Consider the following 26,471-nt stretch of genomic DNA (forward strand, 5'->3'; position numbering starts at 1 on the left):
CCTCCTCCTCCTCCTCCTCCTCTCTCTCTCTCTCTCTCTCTCTCACTCACACCCCCCCTCCTCCTCCTCCTCCTCCTCCTCCTCCTCTCTCTCTCTCTCTCTCTCTCTCACTCACACCCCCCCTCCTCCTCCTCCTCCTCCTCCTCCTCCTCCTCCTCCTCTCTCTCTCTCTCACTCACACCCCCCCTCCTCCTCCTCCTCCTCCTCCTCCTCCTCCTCCTCCTCTCTCTCTCTCTCTCTCTCACTCACACCCCCCCTCCTCCTCCTCCTCCTCCTCCTCCTCCTCCTCTCTCTCTCTCTCTCACTCACTCACACCCCCCCTCCTCCTCCTCCTCCTCCTCCTCCTCCTCCTCCTCCTCCTCCTCTCTCTCTCTCTCTCACTCACTCACACCCCCCCTCCTCCTCCTCCTCCTCCTCCTCCTCCTCCTCCTCCTCCTCCTCATCCTCTCTCTCTCTCACTCACTCACTCACACCCCCCTCCTCCTCCTCCTCCTCCTCCTCCTCCTCATCCTCTCTCTCTCTCACTCACTCACTCACACCCCCCTCCTCCTCCTCCTCCTCCTCCTCCTCTCTCTCTCTCTCTCTCACTCACTCACACCCCCCCCCTCCTCCTCCTCCTCCTCCTCCTCCTCCTCCTCCTCCTCCTCCTCCTCTCTCTCTCTCACTCACTCACACCCCCCCTCCTCCTCCTCCTCCTCCTCTCTAACTCACTCACTCACTCACACCCCCCCTCCTCCTCCTCCTCCTCCTCCTCCTCCTCCTCCTCCTCCTCTCTCTCACTCACTCACCCCCCCCTCCTCCTCCTCCTCCTCTCTCTCTCTCACTCACTCACTCACTCACACACACACACACTCATTCGCGCACACTCACTTTCTTTCTCTCTCACTTCCGGTGTGATTGTTGAGCAAGTGTGTCCGGGGCGGTGTGAGCGTTGTGCTGACTGGTGTGAGTGTTAAAGTGTTAAAGTGGTGTGGTGTGAAAGTTTTTTATTCTCTTCTTTCTACTGTGATGGATTTTTTAATTAATCAACTAACATTTGTTTTTCTTGCAGGAACGACATTCCTATGCTTTTAAATGTTTCTCTCTTTGGGGAAAACTCTTTGAGGAAAACTTGTGACTTTGTATAAATAAAAATTAGGGGAAGTGAAACTAGATAGATTACTAGTTCTCAATCATTATGAAGAGTAATCACAAAAACAGAGTTTGCTTGTGCCAGTGACAGAGGGAAAAGGTTGGGGCTTTTGAACCAATTGAACCAATCATATTGAAGGTGACATGTTAGTAACGATAATCTTATTTTTATTTGTTGTCTTGATTCTATAAAAACTGTTGTAGCCGTGTTATCTGGTGGGATTCTCAATGGAATTTGTCTGAGATCCTCCGGCCTTGCTTCTTGGGAGAGATTCCCTGAGAACTGCTCTGGAAGATCTCCTGGCTGTGATTAAAGCATTTAAAGGACATTTTCTGAAGTCTGTTTGTCGATTATTCCTGCGCAGGAAGTAAGCTAGTTTAGGGGAACAAGTTAGTTAGGTGACTATTATTGAACGGGGACGCTGATTTGTAGACGAGACCCAGATAGTTAGGTTTAGGGAAAAATCTACCACACTGCTTATCTTTGTGTTGATTTTTTTGTTGTCCGGTTTGTTAATAGTTTTTGTTAGTTTAGTTTGAGGGCCGTGTGCGATCCGTTAATTGGAGGTATGTCGGCCGAGCAAACACAGGGTTTGAGTTCACTCACGAGACACCATGCGATTAAGGTGGCGTCTGCGGTGAGCATCGAGGAACGTTGTTTGGCCGTTGGGGAAGTGGTGGGACACGCTAGCGTTTTGTCCGCTTCTAGAATGAACAATGCAACAGTGTTTTTTCTGGACAGTGTAGACAAGGCGAATGAGTTGGTAGAACGGGGAATTGTTATTGATGGCGATATTTATTTCAGTTAAATAAAGAAAGAGAGAAAGGTCATCTAGACAAATGGAAGTGGATTCTACCCAACCTGTCTTATAGGGGAAGAACACTTATTGTAAATAATTTGGTCGCTTTACTCTTATGGCACAGACTGGTTTGTATTGATCCTCCAGTGAAATTGATGGCCGAGATTCAAGCGGATTTTGTTGACTTTTTTTGGGAGTATTTTATTTTTGCCCGAAGAAGAAGGGGGCCAAGGAGTGTTTCATCTCCAGAGAAAGAGTGCAGCTTTCCAGTTGTGTTTTTACTCAGGACTGTTGGAAACCTTGGAATAGATAAATCTATTTTTTTTAATGGACCCTAAGTGCTTGGATATTTTAAAATTGTCGTCTTTTTATCAGCATCTTTTCAAGATTTGGAGTTTTTTTCATATTCAAAGGACTACAAATTTTCATTCCATTTTTTGGTTGCTGAATGAACCCTTGATTTTTAAGGCAAGACTGGATCTGTCTGCGACCATTTTTTTTTACCAGGATTTGGAGGATTACCAGGATTCTTAACAACTTTTAAGAAATCTTTTTGATTATATTGAAAATGCTGACAATAGTATACTGTAGAATCACAGGCTGTTGTAATCAACAAGGTAAACCTAAGTCTCTTAATGAGTTTTGTGATTCAGGTCAAATGATGATTATGTCAAAACATAACCAACATCACCTGATCAGCTTTTCTTGTTGTTCATCTGGCTGGTTTAACTCAGTTACAGCAGCCAAACTAAATCTAACCTTATTAGTTTAAGGGTCAAGAGCCCAACCAAAGCCAACACTGATCACCATAATGGTAACGTAAAAAAATGATTCTGCTTGTTAATATCAGGTGTCTTCAAAAATGCTCAATCATCACTCAATCATTCACTAAATTATCTCATTACATGTAACACTCTTATGGAGCCAAATAAACTCCCAGGAGAGTTAATTTAACACTGGAGTTTTTGCTGTGTGAGTTCATGGGTGGAATAAACATATGGCAGGACTTTTACTTTCTGACCCCTGGACTTTCCACCTCTTCTTGTAACCATATGCGCCTATAAACTAACCATAACCATCTGTGTATTATTCCTGTGAATAATGTTACAAAAATATGAAATAAAGTGACTAAAAGGATTTCGAAAATTAGAGTGCGGATCACAGCTGTATCTGTTAGTGTCTCAGTAAATTTATTCTCGTTTTTTTGTTGTTGTTTTTTTGTCTATTTAAATTATATTTACAAACTCGCCACAATAATGGTCAATAACTGTAATTTGTTGAAAGCTAATCTTTTTCTGAAAAAGATTACACCTTGCACATTAAGATAGCACATTGTTTTAGAATTGTACAGTCAAAAAATCTAAATATGTGAAAAACACCTATTTTAGCTTCAGGTTTTAAAGGGTTAAAGCCATATGGAAACTTGATTAATAACAGCTTGAGCACAAGATGTTCATGAACATATCTGTAATGATGTAACTGCACATTTCACAGTCTTTTTCCCCTAGTTTATTCCTTGAAACACAAACACACTCAAACATCGGTACTATACGGTTATCCGGACCACACCGGACCACACTTGACCACACGTGACCACAACCGCTCTTGGTTGGTCGTAACCCCAGTGACGGGTAGGTTTAGGGGCGGGGTCGGGGTAGGTCATCACATGTGGTCCGGATAACCGTATAGTACCCATTACCAGCTGAGGTCGTCTCTGGTGTGACTGTTGTATCAGGGCTTATGATGTTAGAAACAGCTGAAAAATAATGACTAATGGTTAATACCAATGAATCAACAAACACAAATAATGCCAAGAGCTCATGAACACATAATTATCTGCACAGTATGCTGAATAGCGCACAGTTGTTCTAACCAGCTCATAGACATAATAATTGCCTGGACAGGCTTTGACTTTAATGGGAAAAAACCCGTAATAGCAGCAGTAACTCCTATCATTACCGACTGTGAGGACAGGACTGGGAATATCTGATGTATACACAGAGATTAACCTGGAAATTAAACCTGGTAAGTCAGAATATTCTGCATGAGTGAAGTGGACAGTGCACATAGATATGGTGTAAAACACATATAATCATAACTAACATATCAGTAACATTAGAGAGGTCTGTGTGTGTCTGAGAGAGCGCTGTATCACGTGTTGTAAAGATGTAAAGAGGCGAGAAAACAGAAACCACAGTATCCTCTGTAGATGATGATGAGGGAGTGTTCACACCACATACACTGACCCGCATCACTTCCTCACACACAACACTGTCTCAGTTATGGAGAAATCGCTCATTCAAAACACAAAGTATTCATAGATGCCACCTACGTCACTACAAATACACTCTCAGAAAATAAAGTACATAATTGTACCTTTAGGGGTACAATGGCTTGTCACTGGGGCTGTACCCTCAAGGGTACAATATTGTACCCTTGGTATAGGGTACATATTTGTACCCTTGTGATTTGTACCTTAAGAGACCAATCTTGTACCTGTGGTGACAATTTTGTACCTTTATTTAAGCCCTCGCTTCTTTCATCAACCCAAACCCTACACAATACAATACAATATACATTTATTGTCCCCTTAGGGAAATTTGTCTCAGCATATGCTGCATTTCCAGAATAAAGAATAAATAAATAGATAAGAGTTCATAAATAAATTCTAAATCAATCACAGAATAAATCAATCACATGTATCTCACCTAAACAATCCAAACAGTGGAGCAAAACATGTAGAACATGTAGACGGTCGTCATATTGCACATCTAAAAAGGCCACTGTTATTGCACAAATAACAGTAGCATAAACCTTAAGAACAGCAATAAAATAACAATAATCAACAATAAATAAGAGTTATAATAAATAAAATAAATAAATAAATAAAATAAAAAATAGTAAATAATCAGTGCTAACCAGAGACAATCATTTGCCTTTGTCCTTGCCATTCAAAAGTAGCCTGGCAAGCCAGACCTACATCAAGAGGTTAGGTCTGGCAACTCACCATAGACACGGCTCAATCCGAGGGGCGGGATAAACGGCTGTCTTTCAAATTCCCTCTGCACGCAATAGGACAGCGCTTCAACCAACCAGAGCGTTTTCCCAACAGCGGAGCTAACGTTAGTTGATAAATTCAACTTTTGCCATATCTGGCCGGCAAAACTACGAACACATCTTCCTTTTTTTAAGAATGACTTAAGTGCCGTTCTTTGCTCTTTTCTCAAAGAAAAACTTAACTCCAAGTCCTCCAGAGTCGCGGACAAAGCCGATTCGAAAGACTGTTCTCCAGCAGCAGCTCTTCTTTGTTTTCAAGTAGCAGGGAACCGTCGCAAATCTGTCGTCATTATGTTCAGCCCGCCCCGCCTACTCTATACACGACGTGATTGGCCTGACCCAATTTAGGTTTTTGCAGCTCGAAAGTGAACGGAGAGTTGCTAGACTTACCCTGGCTGCAAAATACATTTTGCTGCCGCTAGGGTGCGTCTAGATTTCTAGGCTAATTCAAAAGAGTTTTTAAACCGGTTCAGTCGACATTTGGGCATCTAGACCTTCTTCCTGAAGGCAGAAGCACATGTTCAGGATGAGGGATGTGAGAAGGGTCAGCCAGTATCTTTCCACTCCACAATTTTCATGGCCATCTTGATAATGTTGGAAAGTCTGGTTTTTTTATTTTACAGAGAGGTAACTATACCAGGCCTGGATCTCATACCTGATTAGACTCTCCAGAACAGCCTGATAAAACAGTCATGATTTTTTTGTTGACACCACACAGTCTGAGTCTCCTCAGAAAGTCCAGTCTTTGTTGGAGTTTAGAACAGAAATTGTCAACATGAACCTGCCATGTGAGCATGTTATCAATGTAGATGCCGAGGTACTTATAAGAACACACCTGTTTGATTTGAGTATCATGAATAACAACAGGACTGTACGCACCGACTGCTCTGGGATCAAACACTATCTCCTCTGTTTTTTTTACATTTATAATCAATTTGTTTGCATCACACCACTGTTCAAAGTTCCTTATCTCAGAGTGATAGGAAGATGGATCACTGTCTTTGTACAGTAGGCTCAGGATTGCTGTGTCGTCTGAGAATTTAAAGATGAAATGACCCATGTGTGAACTTGCGCAGTCATTAGTGTTGAGTGTAAAGAGCACAGGTGAGCTCACACAGCCCTGAGGAGCACCTATGTGTGTGTGTTGTTTTTGAGTCTGATAGGATGTTATTGATCCTCACGACCTGAGTACGGCGGGTTAAAAAAGAGTGGTACCATTTGATCAGGAAAGGGTTAACATTCATCTGACTCATTTTCTGGATCAGAAGGTGAGGTTGAACTGTATTAAAAGCAGAAATAAAATCTATGTAGAGCAGGCGTGCATAAGCTTTGCTGTCCTCTAGATGTTTAAAATCAGGTGTGTAACACTGTTGATAGAAATATTTCTAGACATTTCATTACAACAGATGTTAATGCTATTGGTCTGTAATCATTATTGTCCATTGGGCATGATCTCTTTGGGACCGGTATGATAACAGATTTTAACAGTGTGAGTGCCTACAGATAGTTGGAAAACAGGTCCAAGCTGGGGTCAATTCCTTTGCAAAAGTCTTGCAAAAAAATGCTGAGATGCCATCCGGGCCTGTGGATGTTTTGGCACACAACTGTTTAAAGACAGACTGTACCACATGTTTTTCCACATTAGGTTTATTCTCCGGATTGCGTGGGATGGACCCCAGCAAAGTGTTACACTCCTGAGAATGGTCCTCCGTTTCAAACCTGCAGTAGAATTAATTTAGTTCATTCATTTTATGACGCATGTTCACGGAAATAAAAGGTCTTCTGCTAGGTCCCATGTTAGTTATGGCTTTCACTGAATCCCACAGTCCTTTAGAGTTTATAATATCCTTGTGTCGCTGGTTGAGCTCCTGTTCTACAGTCTTCAGATGCAACCGATCACCGTTCCTGAAAACAGCTTTTTTCCTGCTAATGCACTCCTTCACTTCCTTTGTTATATAAGACTTGTTGTTAAGGAACACAATAATGTCTTTTTCCCACAACATTATCTACACAAAAAAGGATGTAACTAGTTATTGACTCAGAGGCATCATCTATGTTTGTACTCTGGAAGATGCTCCAGTCAGTGCTGGCAAAACACCCTTTAAGTGTTTCAGTACTATCTTCTGACCACACCGCCACTGTTTTAGTCGTGGTTTATTTTGCTTGAGCACAGTCTTATAAGTTGGAATTAAATGTATGGTGTTGTGATCAGAATTAGCTAGAGGTGGCTTAGATTTAGCAATGTAGGCATTTTTAATGTTACCATAACATTTGTCCAAAGTCTTAAGTCTTTATAGTGGTTAAAGTCACCCAAAATAAAAGCGGGGGCACCAGGGCTATCGCTGCATTCCCACTTGGTGGAACACCCACATAAGCTGCACAAATAACAACATTCCCAAACTCCTTATAGGGAGGTAAGATGGTCTGAGGCTAACACAAAGGAGTTCAACATCTGGGTTACAGACTCTCAGTGTATATTTTGTGCACCATCAGTTACTCACAAACACACACAATCCTCCTCCTCTGTTTTCCCTGATGATTCAGTCCTGTCAGCCCGGATGAGGGAGAACTCCTCTATTTCCACCGCCGAGTCGGGAATGTCCTTTTGGAGCCAAGTTTCTGTGAACACCATTAGACTTGATTCCCGATCCTCAAAGCAGCCTCTGATGTTAATGTTGACCTGGCGTTGCACAATATCATGGAGGGTGAAGGTGGTCGGGTCTTCCTCCGTCGGAGTCGCTGTCTTACCCTCCCTCGTCTGCCTCTCCTCCGCTGCCTTCTGCGCCTCTCTGGCTGAAGTTTAATACTATCGGGCAGGGCAACGGTGAATGGAAATCCTGCATAGCGGAGTGACAGAAGCATATCTCTGGTATAGGAGATCGGTAGAGAGTCCGTGGCTCCCATTCCCGGTGTTAGCAGACACATGATGAGAGTAATCCACAAAAACAGAAACAGGAGTCCACAAAAACGGCGTCTCGAGCACGTCACCATAAAGTCCCATATTGCGGTCACGATCAAAAGAAATAAAACTAATAAAATCAGTAAATAATACTAAATAGACTAATACAAAAAAAAAACAGAGCTATTAAAGGAATAGCAGCAAACACGCCCGGGTCGCTTGCAGAGCAGCGCTACAGACGTCACGTCACAGCCTGAGAGCGGCAGGGTTTTGATGAACAGCAGCTGTGGACGACGTGAGACTGACAGCGCAGACTTCATCATATGGTAAACACATCCCATCATTCCTCACTCACTCACTGACCACAACACACACACTGGTTTTTGTCAAACACCCAATATTACGTTTTCTGTCTCTTTCAGGTTTGATTTGGCAGCGGTTAATGACAGTGATGTTGGACTGATAACGGATTTGATAACCATCAACCCCGGTCACATTTGGTCAGTGTTCACAAACACACTCACACACACACACACACACACAAACATACACATACATCATTCATAAAAACAGCTTTAATTGACATTTTAATGAAGACATTTCAAATTCAGTTTGTTCAGGAATGAGTTTAAGATCTCAGATTCTAGTTTTTAATGAGTGCTATTTCTAAATAAAACAATTCTAACTACAGATTTTTTCAAAAACACATTCATTGGTCATTACTGGCATCCCATATATACTCCGTTTCCAATATATACTCTTATATACACAATTTCCCATATATACTCAGTTTCCAAATTCAATTTACTACATTCAGGTCCTTTTCAGACTGTATTGTAAATTTGTTAAAGATGTATTCTAGTTAATTATAATTTATACTTCATGGTTATGATTTGACTTATTCATCAGGTTGTAAAACAAAAGAAACAATACATATAAATGAGAACATTGGGAAACAGATCTGTGCCATCTCGTGTCTCCAGACTATTTTTTGGATTACAGTAATAGACATAAAATAAGATTAATTTTCTTTATGCCTGATGCATTTCTCTTTGTTTTTCCTTTTATTGATGTGGAAACGTGACCTGACGTGTTAGTCCCGTTGTGTGTTTCTGGTCTGATGACAGCAGGGTTTTACTACGGTATTTCGGCTCATTTGTAAGCCTTTAAAACAAGTATGTTAACTCTGTTCTATATGTGCATATAAATTGTATTGTGTTAACTCGTTTATCACATTAACAATATGGTAAATCTAGCAATTGTGAAGTAAAGTGAGCAGTATTTTATTAATCTTGACTAAAATTAATTGATAAATGTAGGGGAGAGCGGGACACAAACTAACGCAGGGCTAGTTTTAACACTCATGGTTTAAATACTTCCACACATCCAGCATGACGAAACTTAGTGTATTTACTAGTTGCCATATCAACACTATATAGAGAAATAGGCAAAATTAAAAAAAATATTTGGAAGATATCACTGAACATGTATTTAACCATAGCAAAAGTAAATTTCTTACTGAAGTTAATATTTCATCTCTTTTTTGTGTTTATTTAAAATGAGACAAATCTGATATTATTTTAATCTTATATCTGTTATTTAAAGGGCACCTATTATGCCCCTTTTTACAAGATGTAATATTGGTCTTGGGTGTCCCCAGAATGTATTTGTGAAGTTTCAGCACAAAATACCCCACAGTTAATTTATTATAACCATTTGAAAATGTCATTTTTGGGGCCTGTTTTAAAAAGAGCTGTTTTGGTGTGTACCACCTTAAATGTAAATGAGCTGCATATCCCCGCCCTGCTGGACCCAGATGATGAAGAGAGTCCGGCACAGAATAAACACGAATGAGAATAGACTAAACGTCTCGGAATGGTTATTTGATACATTTATGTACTTACAAAGTTTTAATCGCGTCCCCTTTGCAATTATGGATGTGCAACACACACACACACACACACGAATTGTGATAACGTTCGCGCAATTTTTTTGAAACTACACACACACAAATACTGTGATAACCTTTGCTAAGTACAACGAATTTTTTTTTTTCTTAAGTACAAACGAAATTATATTTATGCCAGGGGTGCTGTTGCGTCATGTTGACATTACTTGTCATACATGTGCTTATGTGGCAAATGTGAACCAGAAAACATATGCTGCAGGGAGCTAGACGTTTACTGTCTATGGAGATAGAGCAGACCTTAATTTATTTACATTTGTAATTGTGCAAAAAATGATACGTGACATAAAACTGTCTGACGTTGTTTGTTGAGACATATGACGACGACAATAAATAGCTTTAGACGCATTTGTTGCTGAACTGGCTGACATCGATTGAAATGACTATTTGCTCAAAAATCATAAAATACACTTACTTCTTCTGGAGGTGACGTTGGATGGCGAACAGTAGGCAACGATCCACACTTAAGGATTAACTTTGACCCTCGTTCACTAAACAGTCAGTCAGAAAATGATTCTCGCAAACATAAACGTATTTAGGAAGTTTAAGTGGCGCCTTTTCTTCATAATAAAATCCATCCGCTGCGTTTTCAGTGGGTCTGATGTCAGTGAAGACTACTATGTCCATTCTTACATCCCACAACAGAACACCTACACTTCTTAGGAGACATTACCGGCTGTCGTTGAAACAATGGAGGATGGTGTACAGATCACCGAGGGCGGGGTCTATGCCAAAACCAGATTGTCAATCAAACACGTCGGTGGGGCTTAGCGCAATTCTACGTCACAGTGAGAGCAATCTTAGGCTACGTTTACACGTGGATGGCTATTTTCATAAACGGACATTTCACCCCTCTTCGTTTTCAAAAATAACATTGTGCACACGAACCTGTGTATATGCTGTCAAGAGCATGCCAAACCTGTAGGTGGCAGTGTAACGAGAAGCTCAAGCCCACCTTAGCCAATCAGAATCCCGAAAATAGTCACATTCTGTGACGTCGCTGCCTAAAACTCAGTTTTTCTCAGTTTACATGCAAACGGGCAAACGAAGATTTTCAAAATCTCCACTCTGGCCGGAGTTTTTAGTAAGAATCGGTTTCATTGGCGAATCCTCCGTTTGCGTGTAAACGAAGGGCGCAAACGAAGAGAAATGTCTCCGTTTTTCAAAATAACCATGTACGTGTAAACGGGGCCTTAGAACAGGGCGCTCTGAGACAGTGCTTGTGATTTATTGAGATAGTAAAAAAACTACTGGGTGGATTTTTATCATTCTAGGGTGGTTTTGCTCACACAATGACAACACACATTTATGTTCAAAATGTTCAATGTTTGCATAATAGGTGCCCTTTAACCCTCTGGGGTCTAAGGTGTAGAACTACGCTATTATATTCTATACTTTTATTAATTCTATTGCGAACACTTGAGAAAAATGTCAATAAAGACTGAGAAGTCAATGTTCAGAAATGTGTTTTGTGGTGTGTTTGTTGTCAAATTTTATGTATTTTTTATTATTAAAAAAATGCCATCCTTTTATATGAAAAAGTTAATAATTGTATTTTATTGACATGTATTTTTTATTTTATTTTTATTTTTAATGATTGTATTTTGAGTTTGTCTTGTAATTTTTTATATATTTTTTTATTAGATCTGATAAATTTGTAATCTGTCATATGGTCATGTTACTATGGGGCATGTTGTCACATTTCACTTCCACTCTTTCGGGGTAAAACAAGAAAAGAGTTTACACTGTATTAATGATACAAAACCACATAATTGTACTAGACGTGTGGGAAATTAATGTGGGTAAAAAAAATAATTCTCTGAACCCCAAGTGGATTTACACAAACTGAGAAAGTCAGAGAGTGTTCGGTTGTGCCCCGCTCTCCCATATCAGTTATAGAATTGAACACGTGTCTTTATTTACATGAACGAAGAACCTCAACATTTCAACATTTCACAAGTAATTCAATGTTTACAGCTGGAGAGAAGAAAATGGCTTAAAGGGATAGTTCACCCAAAAATGAAAATGCTGTCCTCATTTACTCACCCTCATGTTGTTCCAAACCGGTATGACTTTCTTTCTTCTGCTGAACACAAAAGAAGATATTTTGAAGAAAGATATTTTGAAAAAAGTACTGATGGTCCCCATTGACTTCCATAGTAGGAAAAAAAAATACTATGGAAGTCAATGGGGACCAGCAACTGTTTAATTACCAACCTTCTTTAAAATATCTTCTTTTGTGTTCAGAAGAAGAAAGAAACTCATACAGGGTTGGAACAACATGAGGGTGAGTAAATGATGACAGCATTTTCATTTTTGGGTGAACTATCCCTTTAATTTCCTTACCAAATAACATGTAGAAACACTCTGGAAAGTTTGGAAATTTAGCATTATGTTGAATTTCACAATATAATATGAAATCAAATTATGTAAAAGTATTAATGTAAGACAAAAGAAATAGATGTGTAACAAATTTCCATTTACACGTATATATAACTCACAAATATTTCCTTATAGTTGATGTTTTGTCAGTGACTGATTTTTAAGGATCTGAATATACATTTCTTTTTTTCACTTATATCACATATTCATTTTCTTAATAATTGTAAGTAAAATCTTCTTGATTGTGGTTAGTGCAATTTATTTATTTATTTATTTTTGGTTTTTATTTACATATTCTAAAAACAGCACATCCACAGTTAATCTTTTGAGATTTTAAGTTATTTTGTTCGTTTCATCTGACAGGAGTGATGATCAGTGGGTTTGAGTTTTTACCTTTATCATAAAGGCATGGGCTGAAATATGGATAGAGTTTGTCAGTGAAAGTCTGACCAGTGAAAGAGTAGATATGAGATCTGGACTCCACGTCATAAAAAGAGACCAGACCCTCCTCATAATCCACAAACACACCAACCTTCTCAGGTTTCACTCTCAGAGATAAAGAGACAGGTGGACGTTCACAAGCTTTATATTGATTCTCATTCCTCAGAGCCACAGTCCAGTATCCATCCTTAGGACTCAGTGGGATCCTCCCCTTCCTGTTAATGGATTCTCTGGCCACTCCTAAACTCCACCTAGTTTTTCCCTTCACCTGCACCTCATAGTAAAATCTCCCTGAACTGAATCCCTGCTTTGCCAGAATATTGATATAGATATTAAATCTCTTTGGGTTTTCTGGGACGTCCTGCTTAACGTCTCCATGACTGACTTGTTTTCCATCATCAGACAGGATGAGATATGGATGAGCCGTATCAGGATCCAGAGTCACATCCACTGAGAGAGATCAGACATTATCAATCAGAACAAACATTTTCATGTGTACATTATAAACAAAAGTACTGTGAGTGTATCTGTGTCAGTCACACTGTACCTGCAAACTTCTGCACAAACTCCAACTCTGTGGACACAGATGACAATATAATGATGAATTATTCATAGCAGTAATTTCAGGTTAACAGTGAGTTTCTCTACTGGCAGCATCATGGAAATGTTGATCGTCCATCAGTTTGTAAAACAAAATGCAGAATGTTATTGCAGTAAATATACGTACGATGGAGGTCTATGAGACAATCATAACAGAGGGTTTAAAAGCAGAAATGTCAAGTTGTATTTTTATTAAAGCTGTAATAATAATTATTCAGTGTAAAAAAAGAGTTATTTTTGCTGTCTATATTGTCCTTGTGAAGTGAGGAAACCTTTTAGACAGTTTATTTTATAGTCAGACTTCTGGTTGTGTGTCAGTGACGGGATCTCTGTGCTCACCGCGTGTGTTTTGTTTGCTCGTGTGAGATCTTAAAGTCTGCGTGAACCGGAAGTTGCAAACGACTTTTCTCCAGTGTTGTGACGTATTTCCCAGTGAAACGGAATATTGAACAGAGGGCAGGGTTTTACTCTAGCGCTCCTCCTCTCCATCTCTCACTCATTACAGACTAACGGTTTGAGGGGAGTGGTTAAGCGTTTCCCAAACCAAGTCCTCAAACCTACGTCATCAGAGAAGGGACGCCATTCCAGACCGGAAGTAACTTTTCAGACTTTGATTAAAGATTACGACGGCAAACAATTTTTTTCTGTGTTTTAACTTGCACGGATTAATTGTTCACCACAAGACTAGTAATATGCACTAACAAAGTAAATAGCGTCAATTTTGATTTCAGTTGGACTTTAAAGGGTTAGTTCACCCAAAAATGAAAATTCTGTCAGTAATTAATCACCCTCATGTTGTTCCAACCATGCAAGTCTTTCGTTCATCTTCGGATCACAAATTAAGATATTTTTGATGAAATCTGAGAGTTGTCTCACTCCTCCATAGGCTTTCAGAGGGACCCAAACTCACCGACCCAGAATAGTTATTAAAAACATTGTTAAAATAGTCCAAGTGACTACAGTGGCTCTACATTAAGTTTATCATGCAACGACAATACTTTTTGTGTGGAAAAACAACAAAAATAACGACTTTATCCAACTATTAGTGTTCTTCAATGTGGGCCTCTGACGAGAGTTCACGGGAGCGCCAGGACGCATGCGCGAGAACTGAGATTACGGCGTTCTTCTTCTACTACTTCTTGTTACTGGCTGCTCACTCCTTGGGAGTATTAGCGCCATCTACTGTACAAGATGACGTCCCGACATTGCCGGAAGCGCAAAACGGTCTGTTTATAAGCAGAGGAAGACGCGCACTGTATGTAAGCTATTGAATTCGACACTTATTGTGATTTAGGTCTCGATGATGCACAGGTCCGATTTTGTAAATCCGCTCCCGCCCGTACCCGCAGTGCTTCAAACCGCATCCGACCCGTTATCCGTCAACAGCACTAATTAAAATCCGCACCCGACCCGACCCGCTTAAAATAGAACCGACACCCGACCCACACCCGAAATAAAATCAGTTTAGCCAATCACATTATAGACACAATTACAATTATTGCCAGGTCATACAGAAGTTATAACCACAATTAACACAAGGACAACTTCAGCCGAAGCTGTCAAAAGGCCGGTACATGAAGAACATGGCTAACGTTGCCACAAAACTGAGTAACCTAACAGACGCGGCTACAACACTATATCTGGCACGCAGTTTCGTCTACCCTACATCAGACAATTTTGGGTTCAAACACGCCTTGCACTCCACACATACTGAACAGTGTTACATTTGAAAAATACTGTTCGATAGAACTGCTTGGTTTGTTACCAGTTATCTGCGTGCTTCCTCAGCGAATGAAGTTCCACATTTGCGGCTGTAATCCAACACGAAAATGCATGCAGCAAAGCCTTTCACAATATTGTTTTCTTCAGATAACTCCAAATTTCTCCCACACACTGGACTTGACTTTTGATGACGTATTGTCGACAACTTTACAATCTCCACTAGCTCCTCAGCATCCATCTTGACGACTGCAGTGCAAGCAGATCGCGCGCGCGGTTATGATGAATTTTTAAAACTGAAAGTAGGTAACGTTATAGATTCCTGGGAGGGCGTGGCGCGTGGGCACAAATAAACTGATGTGGATTTTAAATTATTTTATCAACTTGAAATACAGGAATATTTTTGTAGATGTGTTCCTAAAAATATGCATATATTTTACGTTTGCATGTGATTGTTTTAAACCCGTGTTTAGACCCGTGTCCGACCCGACCCGACCCGCACCCGTATCCGACACAGTTGGATATTTTTCACCCGTTTGAGCAAAATTTGCGGGTCACCCGTCGGGTACCCGAACTAGAGATGCGCGGATGGGCTATTATTTCATCCACAACCGCATCACAAAACTCATCATCCGTCCGCCATCCATCCGCACCAACGTTTTTTGACAAATTTTCAAAAACGCACCCACCCACCCGCCTGATTGCTGTATACATAATATTTTACATTTGATTGGTTCAACTGCCCACCACCCGCCCGAATTGAATTAAAATATTATTTTTCGTCACGTCATCATTTTAACAACTATTCTGGGCCGGCGAGTTTGGGTCCCTCTGAAAGCCTATGGAGGAGTGAGACAACTCTCAGATTTCATCAAAAATATCTTAATTTGTGATCCGAAGATGAACGAAAGACTTGCATGGTTGGAACAACATGAGGGTGATTAATTACTGACAGAATTTTCATTTTTGGGTTTTTACACTTGCTGGAAACGGTATTTTACCCTGAACTCTGCCATGAATTTCACACTACTATGGTATTATTTTGCCTTACGACATTCACGCCTGGGAACAAAGTAGTCTTTTCAAAGATGTTTTTTTCACACTGCATGATGGATCGGCAAAAGAGGGTTTCACACTGCATGACTTTTCAAAAGAAAGAATCACCGACAACTTCTGTCTGGTCCGCAAACTACATTTCACAACCAAACACACGTGAGAAGTGATAAGGAAATAACACAAGATCACACATGTGCGAGACTGAAATTGTTATTAAAAATGATAGCCTGCTAGAAGGTTGCGATCCAAATTGTCTGTGCGCTGATTTGCAGTGAAAAGGAGAAGAAGAAAAAAAGATTATGCTGGAGGAAATGGTTGGCGAGACGAGGGGAGCAAGGACTGTGTTTCTGCAAAGAGAGTTGGGGGTAAATAAATGTTTCATAAACAAAGTTCGGGAGGAGCACATTCAAATAATCAATCCATCAACTTGTCATCAAACTATTAACATGTCTACCCTATCACTATCAGCATGAGAGGAAGCATATATTTATTCACTCTGTCAACTCACCTAACATTCCTTGACAGTTTCCAGCATCCCTCCACTCACTCTCGGCTTGTTCTTCCACAGCCTGGAATACGGGGGGAGTACTTTGGGTTCGGGCCGAATACTGATCCCGGAGCCTCTCCTCGGACAGCACGCCAAATACGCATTTATTCTATCTGACTTATTTGTAAGTGTGAACTCGTGAAATCATTTTGCAATGTTTTTTTTCTTTGCAATTTGCTACTGTTGCTGCTGGTCAAGCAAATGTTTGTGCTTTATTTCTGTTTGATAAAATGGTAAATATATATATTAAAATACTGATATTCTGGTCTATTACTCCTCCCTGAACTTCCTGCTGCCCTGTATTGCTCTCATTGGCTGTAGGTCTTCGCAGATGTAGTTTTCAGTCAGAACACACAGCAGGATTTTTAATCGCAGACGGGTCCAGATATTTAGCATGGCAAATATCTCACGGGCGTCGGTGATTCTCTCAGATCGCATCTTTGATAATTCACACTGTATGATTGTCACTCGTGTGAACGAGCACTGATTTGCCTGTGATTTTGAGCATTTGTCGGCGATCTCACAAAACCTGTCGACGAGCGAAAATCGGGCCTAAAATCATTCAATGTGAACTCGGCATAAGAGAGTGCTTTCCACCTTAAAGGAGCAGTACCTAATTCTGCTTGTTACAATGTGACGCATATTGAGCCCACAGATATTCATGTTTACACTGGTATTGTGCCGGTTATGTGCTAATCACTTTCACACAGTTGCTAAAATATTATTATTTTTTTGCACAATTTGTATAGCCTGACGTCATCATACTCAGATTCTAGTCAGAATGTGAGTCTGATCTGCTCCATTGAGCTTTGATTATGGGGCGTGTTTCAACCGAACCAGGAAAGAAAATGCCTCTGCACTCAATTGGATAGACCTACAACCAATCAGAGCAACGGAGTAAGTTTTCATTCATGTTTCCGATCGACAAATGCCTTGATCGCGGTTCTCTTTTCCTCTTTTAAAATGAATGCGCTGTCGATATCTTCTATAACAGACGCGATGGCGGAATCTACACATGATGTTTCATAAACAAAGTTCGGGAGGAGCACGTTCACATAATCAATCCAATCAACTTGTCATCAAACACAATGTCTACACTATCAGTATCAGCATGAGAGGAACATATATTCACTCTGTCAACTCACCTAACATTCCTTGACAGTTTTCAGCCTCCCTCCACTCACTATCGGCTTGTTCTTCCACAGCCAGGAATACAGGGGGAGTAGGCTACTTTGGGTTCGGGCCGAATACTGATCCTGGAGCCCTCTCCTCAGACAGCACGCCAAATATGCATTTATTCTATCTGACTTATTTGTAAGCGTGAACTCGTGAAATCTCAATTCTCCAGCGGCAGTCATTTGAATTCAACCCAAGCGCTCGTTGATGACGTGGATGATTACGTTACCATTGCTCATCTGTCCATCATCGCATAAAGCCCGCCCCTGACAATTTGATTGGTCCGAACAATTTTTGTTCGGGCATAATAGCTCCTCAACGGATCGAGTCCAGACCGAACTTCCCGACCTTTAAAAATTTTGTGGGCGGGGCTAAGTACAATTTGTATGTCACAGTCCTGAAAAGATGACAGAAAATTCACTCGCATTTGCTGTCCTGCAGCAAAACATGAAAGCAGTCGCGTTTTAGACCAAACATATAATGGTGAGTGAGTGCAACCTGGACACATCAGTGAATGCTGAGATATTTAGCTAAATAAAATGATCCTGCCAGAAGAATTGAGCGATTACTTGATTATGTCTGTCTGTATCATCTCAGTGAGCTGTTATGAGGGTTTACGCATGCGCTGTAAGGTGAATTTAGTGTTTAATTTTATCGCATGAAACCACACGCGATTTGGCAAACGCTGCGATTATTTTATGTTTGTCAGTTTGTCAGTGCAACACGGCTGATAGTAGTAAATCGTAGAATTAAAAGTAGTAAAAGTATAAAAGTAATAGATCAGTAGTAAATGCTCCATCTGAACACCAGAGGGCGTCTCACACACACACACACACACACACACACACACAAACACCACATATCCATCTGAATACCAGAGGGCGTCTCACACACACACACCAAATATCCATCTGAACACCAGAGGGCGTCTCACACACACACGCCAAATATGACCCGCCGCAGAAGTACTATAACACACATCATTCCAGGAAATCCCTATGGGCATCATCGCTGTCGCTGAATAAACAGAAGATCGAAACGCTTTGATTGATTAAACATGACTAATAAACACACGACTGCCTTATTCTGTGTAAGAAGCACATCATCCTTCTGATGAGCTCAGCTGTCTTTATGAGGTGAGTTTGGAGGAAAAGCATGTTATTAAATATTGTTAATAAATGCTTCTCATGTTTGGAAAGATGTTTGACGCGTGTTGCTTTTTCAAATGCACGTTATAAGCGACTCAAACTCGCAGTGCTTTCAGAGTGAGCAGCATTTACAGAGCCGATCATCAATGACAAGCTGCACATAATAAATAATCACAGCATTTGCGATTTCAAAATCGCGTTAAGTGCGATTACATGGAAATTGTGATTAATCGTAAAGCTCTAGTGTGGATGAGAACTTTTGGAAAACGCTAGTGTGGACGGAGAGTATTTTGAAACAAAAACTCAGTTTTCAAATCTATCCGGATTAATGTAGACATAGCCTCAGACAGAGTAACCTTGTTTGCCTTACAGAAACTCGGATCAAAGATCATCATGCAACCCTGTGCCAACAGGCAGGGCCGGCGATTGCTATAGGCGAACTAGGCGATTGCCTAGGGCGACAAAAATGTTGGGAGCGTGGGCGCCCTCTTCTGCCTAGGCCTACTTCCCATTAATCATAGAATTAGAATGACAAGCGAAATAAAACATGTTTATTAAACGTGATCATCCTAAGGCGCACCCTCAGTCATACGTTTAATTACTTGTCAATTTCATTATTAGATTGAATTGATGATTATTGTCAATCATTTCCTAACGGGGGGAGAGGGGGCATTGCGTTACGTTACGTTAGGCAAGTGCTGGCGCGTTGATAGAAAATGAAGCGGTCTAAACTCTCTGGTGCACACTGCACAGGGAAGAAAAAGAAATCAAGATAAAAAGAAAGCCCATTATAGAGGTAAGTCTTCTCATCTCAGCCATTAAGGTGTCAAACGAAATAAATTGACTTAGTATTGTGCACAGGCATGTACTGGCCATCGGGACTACCGGGAGATTCCCGGTGGGCCGACGTGCTTTTTGGGCTGATACATCTCTTTTTTCTTTTTGTTTTTTTGTCTTAACGGCCCATAAAACTCGTTATGTTTTGTTTAATTGGTGGCGCTGGGTTACTTCCAAGTACTTACTTTCAAGTATAGAAATTTGTACAAAACTTATTATGAAAGTTTCCTTTATTTTTCATTGCATTTGTTTTACTATTGTCATGGGATTAATATTATAAATATTATAATGTAGTAGTAATGTAGACCGACACTGTCTAAAAGAGGTTTGAATTTTTTTTGTGGGGGGGGGACTCAATCTCGCCTAGGGCAACCAAAGGGCTAGAGCCAGGTTTACAACAATATGAGCGACAGAGACGAGTGTAGCTCATTTAAATCCATTGGAGGACTGTGTGTGTTTGCTTACAACAGCTGGGCCACACAATAGTGTGTACGGGAGGAAGTGTGCACACCGGACTTTGAGATTTTAACTATTTCTTTAGCCCATTTTATCTCTCACAGGAGTTCATCCAGATCACTGTCAGATTTACTAATGTATCCAGACCGAACATTGATGCTGCAGGAGAGAATAGCGAAGAGCTACAATGATGCAGTATTCTTTTACTGTTCTTTTTTTTCTTTCTTTCCCGTAAATCAATTTAAATCCTTTATTTATTTATTTTAACCTCCAACCGAACTGCTGAGACCATCACATCGTTCTAGAAGCAGCTGAAGATACACTTAACCGCAAGTACCAAACCACACACTCCTAAACCAATGGACTTACACACACTCACTCACCCTCACTCATGGTGTATTGTTTGGCCAAGATGATCAATGTTGCTACCAACAGGAGACACAGACCAATAGTCTGCAAAAAGACGAAGATTCAGTTCAAGCAACACTTCTCGAAGAAAGATCGCAAAGCTTGTGATAAGTTGTGACTCAAAGTGCAAGAAGCCAAATTATTCTAATAATTTTTTCCACTCACTTTTCTCAGCTCTACTCTGATCTCTTGAATCTTCTTCATTCTGTCCTGGATCATCTACATACAGAGAAACACACAGACACATTTATCACTGAATTTAGCGTTCAATCTTCTGACAAAACAATTCTTATTTGAATAATAAATGTTAGACCCCATGAATTAAATTTTATAAATATGGCTTTTAGTCCATGTCTGTCAGCTTTGACGGTAACATATTGCATTCTCAAAAATTTTAGAAGATTAACTTTTAGCTGGTTTAGGATGCATTTCACAGTGTTTTTAAAGTGTTTTGTCTCTATCTCTTTACCTTCTTCTCTCGTCTCTCCTCCTCTATAGGAACAGTGTTGTGAGTCCTGTGTTCTCCTTCAGTGCAGGACAGACAAACACACGTCTGATCATCTCTACAGAACAGCTCCAAAGGTCTCTCGTGTTTCTGGCATATATAATCATCCAGATTTTCCACAGGATTGATGAGTTTGTGTTCCTTTAAACGTGGGACTCTGTGATGAGGCTCCAGATGAGTCTCACAGTAAGAGCTTCGACACGTCAGGCAGGTCTTCACTGCTTTCTGCTTTCTTTCATCACAGAAGTCACAGAACACTTCAGATTCTTGATTAAGCTTCTTAAAGTGTTGCACAACCTCTCTGAGTGTTGTATTAATCTTGAGCTTAAGTCTTCTGCTGAATTTTTCTTTACAGAGTGGACAGAAGCAGATCGGTGAGTTCGTCCAGCTCTTGCTCAGGCAGGTTCTGCAGAAGTTGTGTCCACATGGAGTGGTGACTGGATCAGTGAACACTTCCAGACAGATGGAGCACTGGAGCTCCTCATTTAGTGATGGACCACTGGAGGACGCCATGGCTGAAAAGATAAGCAAGTAGTAATAAGATAAATAATGTCAATATATCTTCTACATTCCTGAAGAGAGCAATTTTGATAATTATATGTACTGAGTAAATTAGGCTATGGATGTTGCATGTTAAATACCTGTAGAAAAAACCTGAAGAAACTAAATACAGAAACTAAACTAGGGAAAAAAGCTAGAAACTAGGAGCCAGTACAGCAAATGTAACAGGTTTTCACAACATTTTAATACCATCATAAGATTTATAAAATAAAATTAAACCACAGAAAATATGGAACTGTAATTTTCAAGCAAATAACTTACTAAATAAACATCTGTAAACACCAAGAGTCATTTCTGTTTAATAGAGTTATGATTTTCATTTTCAACTTTGTTTATTCTGTCTGCAGTTCAAATACTTCCTGATTCTGATATATGTTGCATGAACACAGACTTTCATTTTATAAATGTTCTTGTACTGCATCATGCTATTAAACTAGTGAACTTACATCTGCCCATTTCACAGCGTGATTTCTTGACTACCACAAATACTGCTCTAACAAAATAAGGATTTGTGCACTTTTTACTGTACCTGTTTTTTTTTAATTGGCCTTTGAATTTAGCTTTAATGTGTGGTTAAAACAAATCTTTACCTTGCCAAAGCATTGACCGAGCTCTGTGATCTAACAGTGTTGTTGAGCGCTCCAAACGCAAACTTTACATGCAACAGTCAGACAGTAATTGACTGTTCTCTGATCCAGTGGCATATAGCAATTGTCAGATTGACAGGACTCTAGACCAATAGTGTTGGGAGAACTAGTGGGGGGTGGCAATCATATTTCAGGGTGGCTGTGACACACTTTACACACACCCCTGCTAAAGTGCCAGACATGCGCTCATTTACGCGCTTCCAGCTGATGGCGCCATAGATTGCCTATGCCTAAAAACGGCCCTGCTCCGCATGTTTGTTTTCTGTTGTGAGCACACAGGATGAGATTTCTATGGGAGGCCGTATGGGACGAAACACACTGAAACACTTGCGACACACACTGAAACACTTGCGAAACACACTTAAACACTTGCGACACACACTGAAACACTAAAACAATTGCATATTCTGGGTGGTTGCTATGATGTTGCTAGGCGGTTGCTAGGGTATTCTGAGTGGTTGCTAGGGTGTTGCTAGGCAGTTGCTAGGGTGTTCTGGGTGGATGCTATACTGTTGCTAGGTGGTTGCTAGGGTATTCTGGGTGGTTGCTATGGTGTTCTGAGTGGTTGCTAGGGTGTTGTTAGGCGGTTGCTAAGGTATTTTGGGTGGTTGCTAGGGTGTTCTGGGTGGTTGCTAGGGTGTTGCTAGGTGGTTGCTATGGTGTTCTGGGTGGTTGTTATGGTGTTGCTAGGCGGGTTCTATGGTATTTTGGGTGGTTGCTAGGGTGTTCTGGGTGGTTGCTAGGCAGTTGCTAGGATGTTCTGGGTGGTTGCTATGGTGCTGCTAGGCGGTTGCTAGAGTATTATGAGTGGTTGCTATGGTGTTGCTAGGCGGTTGCTAGGGTTTTTCTGAGTGGTTACTATGGTGTTGCTAGGCGGTTGCTAGGGTATTTTGGGTGGTTGCTAGGGCGTTTATAGGGGGTTACTAGGCTGTTCAAGGCGGTTGCTCTGGTGTTACTAGGTGGTTGGTAGTTGTCACAGATGGTTACTATGGAGTTTTTATAGTTGGAAGTGATGTTTGCTAGCATGAGTCTCTATACGATGTTCTGATGCAGAGATATAGCTCTTGCAAAACGGTTGCTAGGGTACTCAAGTTTGGTTGCTATGGAGTTGCTTGGGAGCTGGAAGATTTAAACTTAAGAAGTTTAAAGTGGTTTGAAGTTTACAGTAGTTTGAAGTTTATGATAGATAGATATTTAGAGTTTATAAGTTTAAATGAGTTTAGAGTTTATAAGTGTACAAGTTTTTGAGTTTATAAGTTTAAATGAGTTTTAGAGTTCAGAGTTGATTAATTTATGAGTTTAAAAGTTAATTAGTTTATAAGTGTATGAGTTTAGAATTCATAAGTTTAAAAGAAGTAAATTTAGTAGTTTGAAGTTTAAATTAGTTTAAAGTTTAAATTAGTTTGAAGTTTAAAGTTTAAACCACTCAGAACACCCTAGCAACCACCCAGAATACCCTAGCAACCACCTAGCAACAGTATAGAAACCACCCAGAACACCCTAGAAACTGCCTAGCAACACCCTAGCAACCACTCAGAATACCCTAGCAACCGCCTAGCAACATCATAGCAACCACCCAGAATTCGCAAGTGTTTCAGTGTGTGTCGCAAGTGTTTCAGTGTGTGTCGCAAGTGTTTCAGTGTATGTCGCAAGCGTTTCAGTGTGTGTCGCAAGTGTTTCAGTGTGTGTCGCAAGCGTTTCAGTGTGTGCCGCAAGCGTTTCAGTCATAGACTGTAAAAAATATGGACAAAGCGTCTGTGATGTCACCCATAGACTTTCTGAAGAACGGGTTTGAAGCCGTTTATGGGGGGTATGGGCGGCGCCATCTTGGAAAATCTTGGGAAATCCTAACCCCTCCCACCTTCTGACGCAGCGCGCGTCACTCAGCTCGCTCTGCTACTCCGGTTATCTCTGTGTATATTTTAGGCAACGAAATATGTTATAAAACACCACACTAACTCTTTTCGTTTTCATTTAAAGAAATCTTAAACATTATAGCCACACAAATGTGGTTCAGGCAACGCTTATTGATTATATTCACTGCACATAACGTTTGCCTATTTATAAAAAAACAAAATATAAAACACAAACCTGCCTCTTTTCGTTTTAAATATAATATAAAAATATTAAACATTTTAATATGGTCCAGGCAATATGTGCGTTTGTACTAAACAACAGATGTTGCAGTAAACAACATTACAGATCATATTCGTTGTATTAAAATTTAAAATGACAAAACTCAACCCAGTCTCTTTTTGTTAAATTTCACTTTTATCAATATTAGCCATTATAAAAGTAAAAGGTAAAGTTACAAGAAGCTATACAAATAAAGCAAACAATTCAGTCAAACATACAAAGTCAGCGCTCTAGTCTAACCATACAACGGTAAAGTTAAATAGCTTATAAAGTTATGAAACTTCCCCTCAGCCAAAACGATTGCCCAGGGAACAAATTATAGATTCACGAAACCAAAAATCGCCCGTTAGATATAGACAAGACGAATTATATCTCATGTTTAACCACTACAGAGACGCCAGAGACAGCGGCAAACCTCAGAACGACTAGCCGAGGAAAGGCTGTTTCAGGCGGGGTACATGAACGCTGAGCGCCCGGTCATCGCGGGATCTCACAACTGGATACAATTTTCATAAATCTTTATAAATAAACCACAGATTTGAGCTTTAAACAACTACATTCTCGCCTGAAAAACTCTTAAAACTACATTTCATGATACAGAAACAGTAGTATTATATGTCAACTGTATTAAAAAATGGCACTTCTTATGTTGTCAGTCTCCGTGGCGCTGCCTTGTCAGCTGTCAATCAAGCTGTCAATCAAAGTTAACCACGCCCTTATTGTCATACATTTTATATCTAAATACGATCTAAACTAACGAGTTAGAAAAAAATTCACAGCCCTCATGGTTGTCAGGCACTCGGAACCTATTGAAAAATACAATAAAAGTCCATGGGACCAACCTGTAAAAACATGAATTTATGCTGTGAAAACGGACATTTTAACATGGGGGCTATGGACATTTGCTCCCTTTTGGGACCTTCCTCTAGCGGATTTTCGATGTATTGCAGTTTTTCGCACTTCCGGGTAGGCTTCATTTTTCAGATCAGAATGTTGCCGCTTGGTTTCAGTGTGTGCTGCAAGTGTTTCAAATGTCTGTACAAGTCTAATGTGAACATGCAAGTGTTTTCAATGTGTTTCGTCCCATACGGCCTCCCATAGATTTCGCTTGCTCTCGTGTGCTCTGTCTTGTCGTGTGAGCATATGGTTTCGAGTTCGCTCTGGCCGTGTTGTTGTGTTCTGTTGTTGTGTTGTTGTTGTGTGTTGTTCGTGTTTACATCGGCCGCATGCTTTCATGTCATGTTTTGTCTTGTGCTGTTTAGCACGAAATTTCTGAACATGCAAAATAAAATAAAAAACTTCATAAAACCTTCTCTACAACTTCATTCACACACATGTTTTTATGTACAGTTCATGTCATTTTAAATAAGATTACTAAAGCAAATAATCATATTTTCTTTTCACACCATGTGCTCTATGTGTCAGAAAGGAAATCCTGCTTTCAAATGCTGCTCGACTCCCACACCTTATTACACTGCTCTTTGATTATTTTTTGATCATTCTAAATGGTTGCAATCTTTTATAGAAACATATAGTACTGAACATAGGGCTTAAGAAAACTTTCAACACTGTGCTGTAGAGGGTTAAAATACGTGACTTTTACTAGAGAAGACATATTTTTTGAATATATGTTCATTCTGCCGCCAATTCAAGTACTTCCTGTTTCTAAAGTCACTTAAGTGTGACATGACCACAAATAATCAAACTTTGATTAACAGCCAAAAAAAAAAAAAAAGACATACAGTACATGAATCTACTGAACTATCTCTTACATTTCCATCACTTACCTGAGAGTGAATATTAGATCTGGTCGTTGATTTCAGAGTTTCTGAAATGAAATGCTGTTTGATGAAGACTCCAGCTTCACTTTCACTTAAGTCTTTACACACTTGCAGTGATGCTATAGCTCCGCCCATAATCATGAATATGGAACAGTTCTGCTGAGATTGTAAAAGTGTAAGAAAGTTTTAGAATATCAAGTTTATATTCTCATTTTATC

The 26,471-nt window shown here is 40.1% G+C and overlaps 1 protein-coding gene across 2 annotated transcripts in view; it reads right to left on the minus strand.

Annotated features, from left to right (window-relative positions):
- Positions 1-12,269: 12,269 nt before the first annotated feature.
- Positions 12,270-26,471, minus strand: part of LOC311072959 (zinc-binding protein A33-like) — a 40,101-nt gene continuing 25,899 nt past the window's right edge. The window contains exons 1-6 of one of the 2 annotated variants that reach the window (XM_084098339.1): positions 26,260-26,356; positions 21,093-21,643; positions 20,789-20,842; positions 20,599-20,668; positions 13,224-13,250; positions 12,270-13,126 (exon numbers count right to left, since the gene is read on the minus strand). In XM_084098339.1, the coding sequence (XP_083954465.1) occupies positions 12,588-13,126; positions 13,224-13,250; positions 20,599-20,668; positions 20,789-20,842; positions 21,093-21,641 (1,239 nt within the window). In that variant the 5' untranslated portion in view covers positions 21,642-21,643; positions 26,260-26,356 and the 3' untranslated portion in view covers positions 12,270-12,587. Of the gene's footprint in view, positions 13,127-13,223; positions 13,251-20,598; positions 20,669-20,788; positions 20,843-21,092; positions 21,644-26,259; positions 26,357-26,471 lie in introns of those variants that run through there. The other variant, XM_084098340.1, reaches the window with a different exon arrangement.

The sequence above is a fragment of the Abramis brama genome, assembly GCF_963993115.1.
Source record: "Abramis brama genome assembly, chromosome: 22".
NCBI classification, from domain to species: Eukaryota; Metazoa; Chordata; class Actinopteri; order Cypriniformes; family Leuciscidae; genus Abramis; species Abramis brama.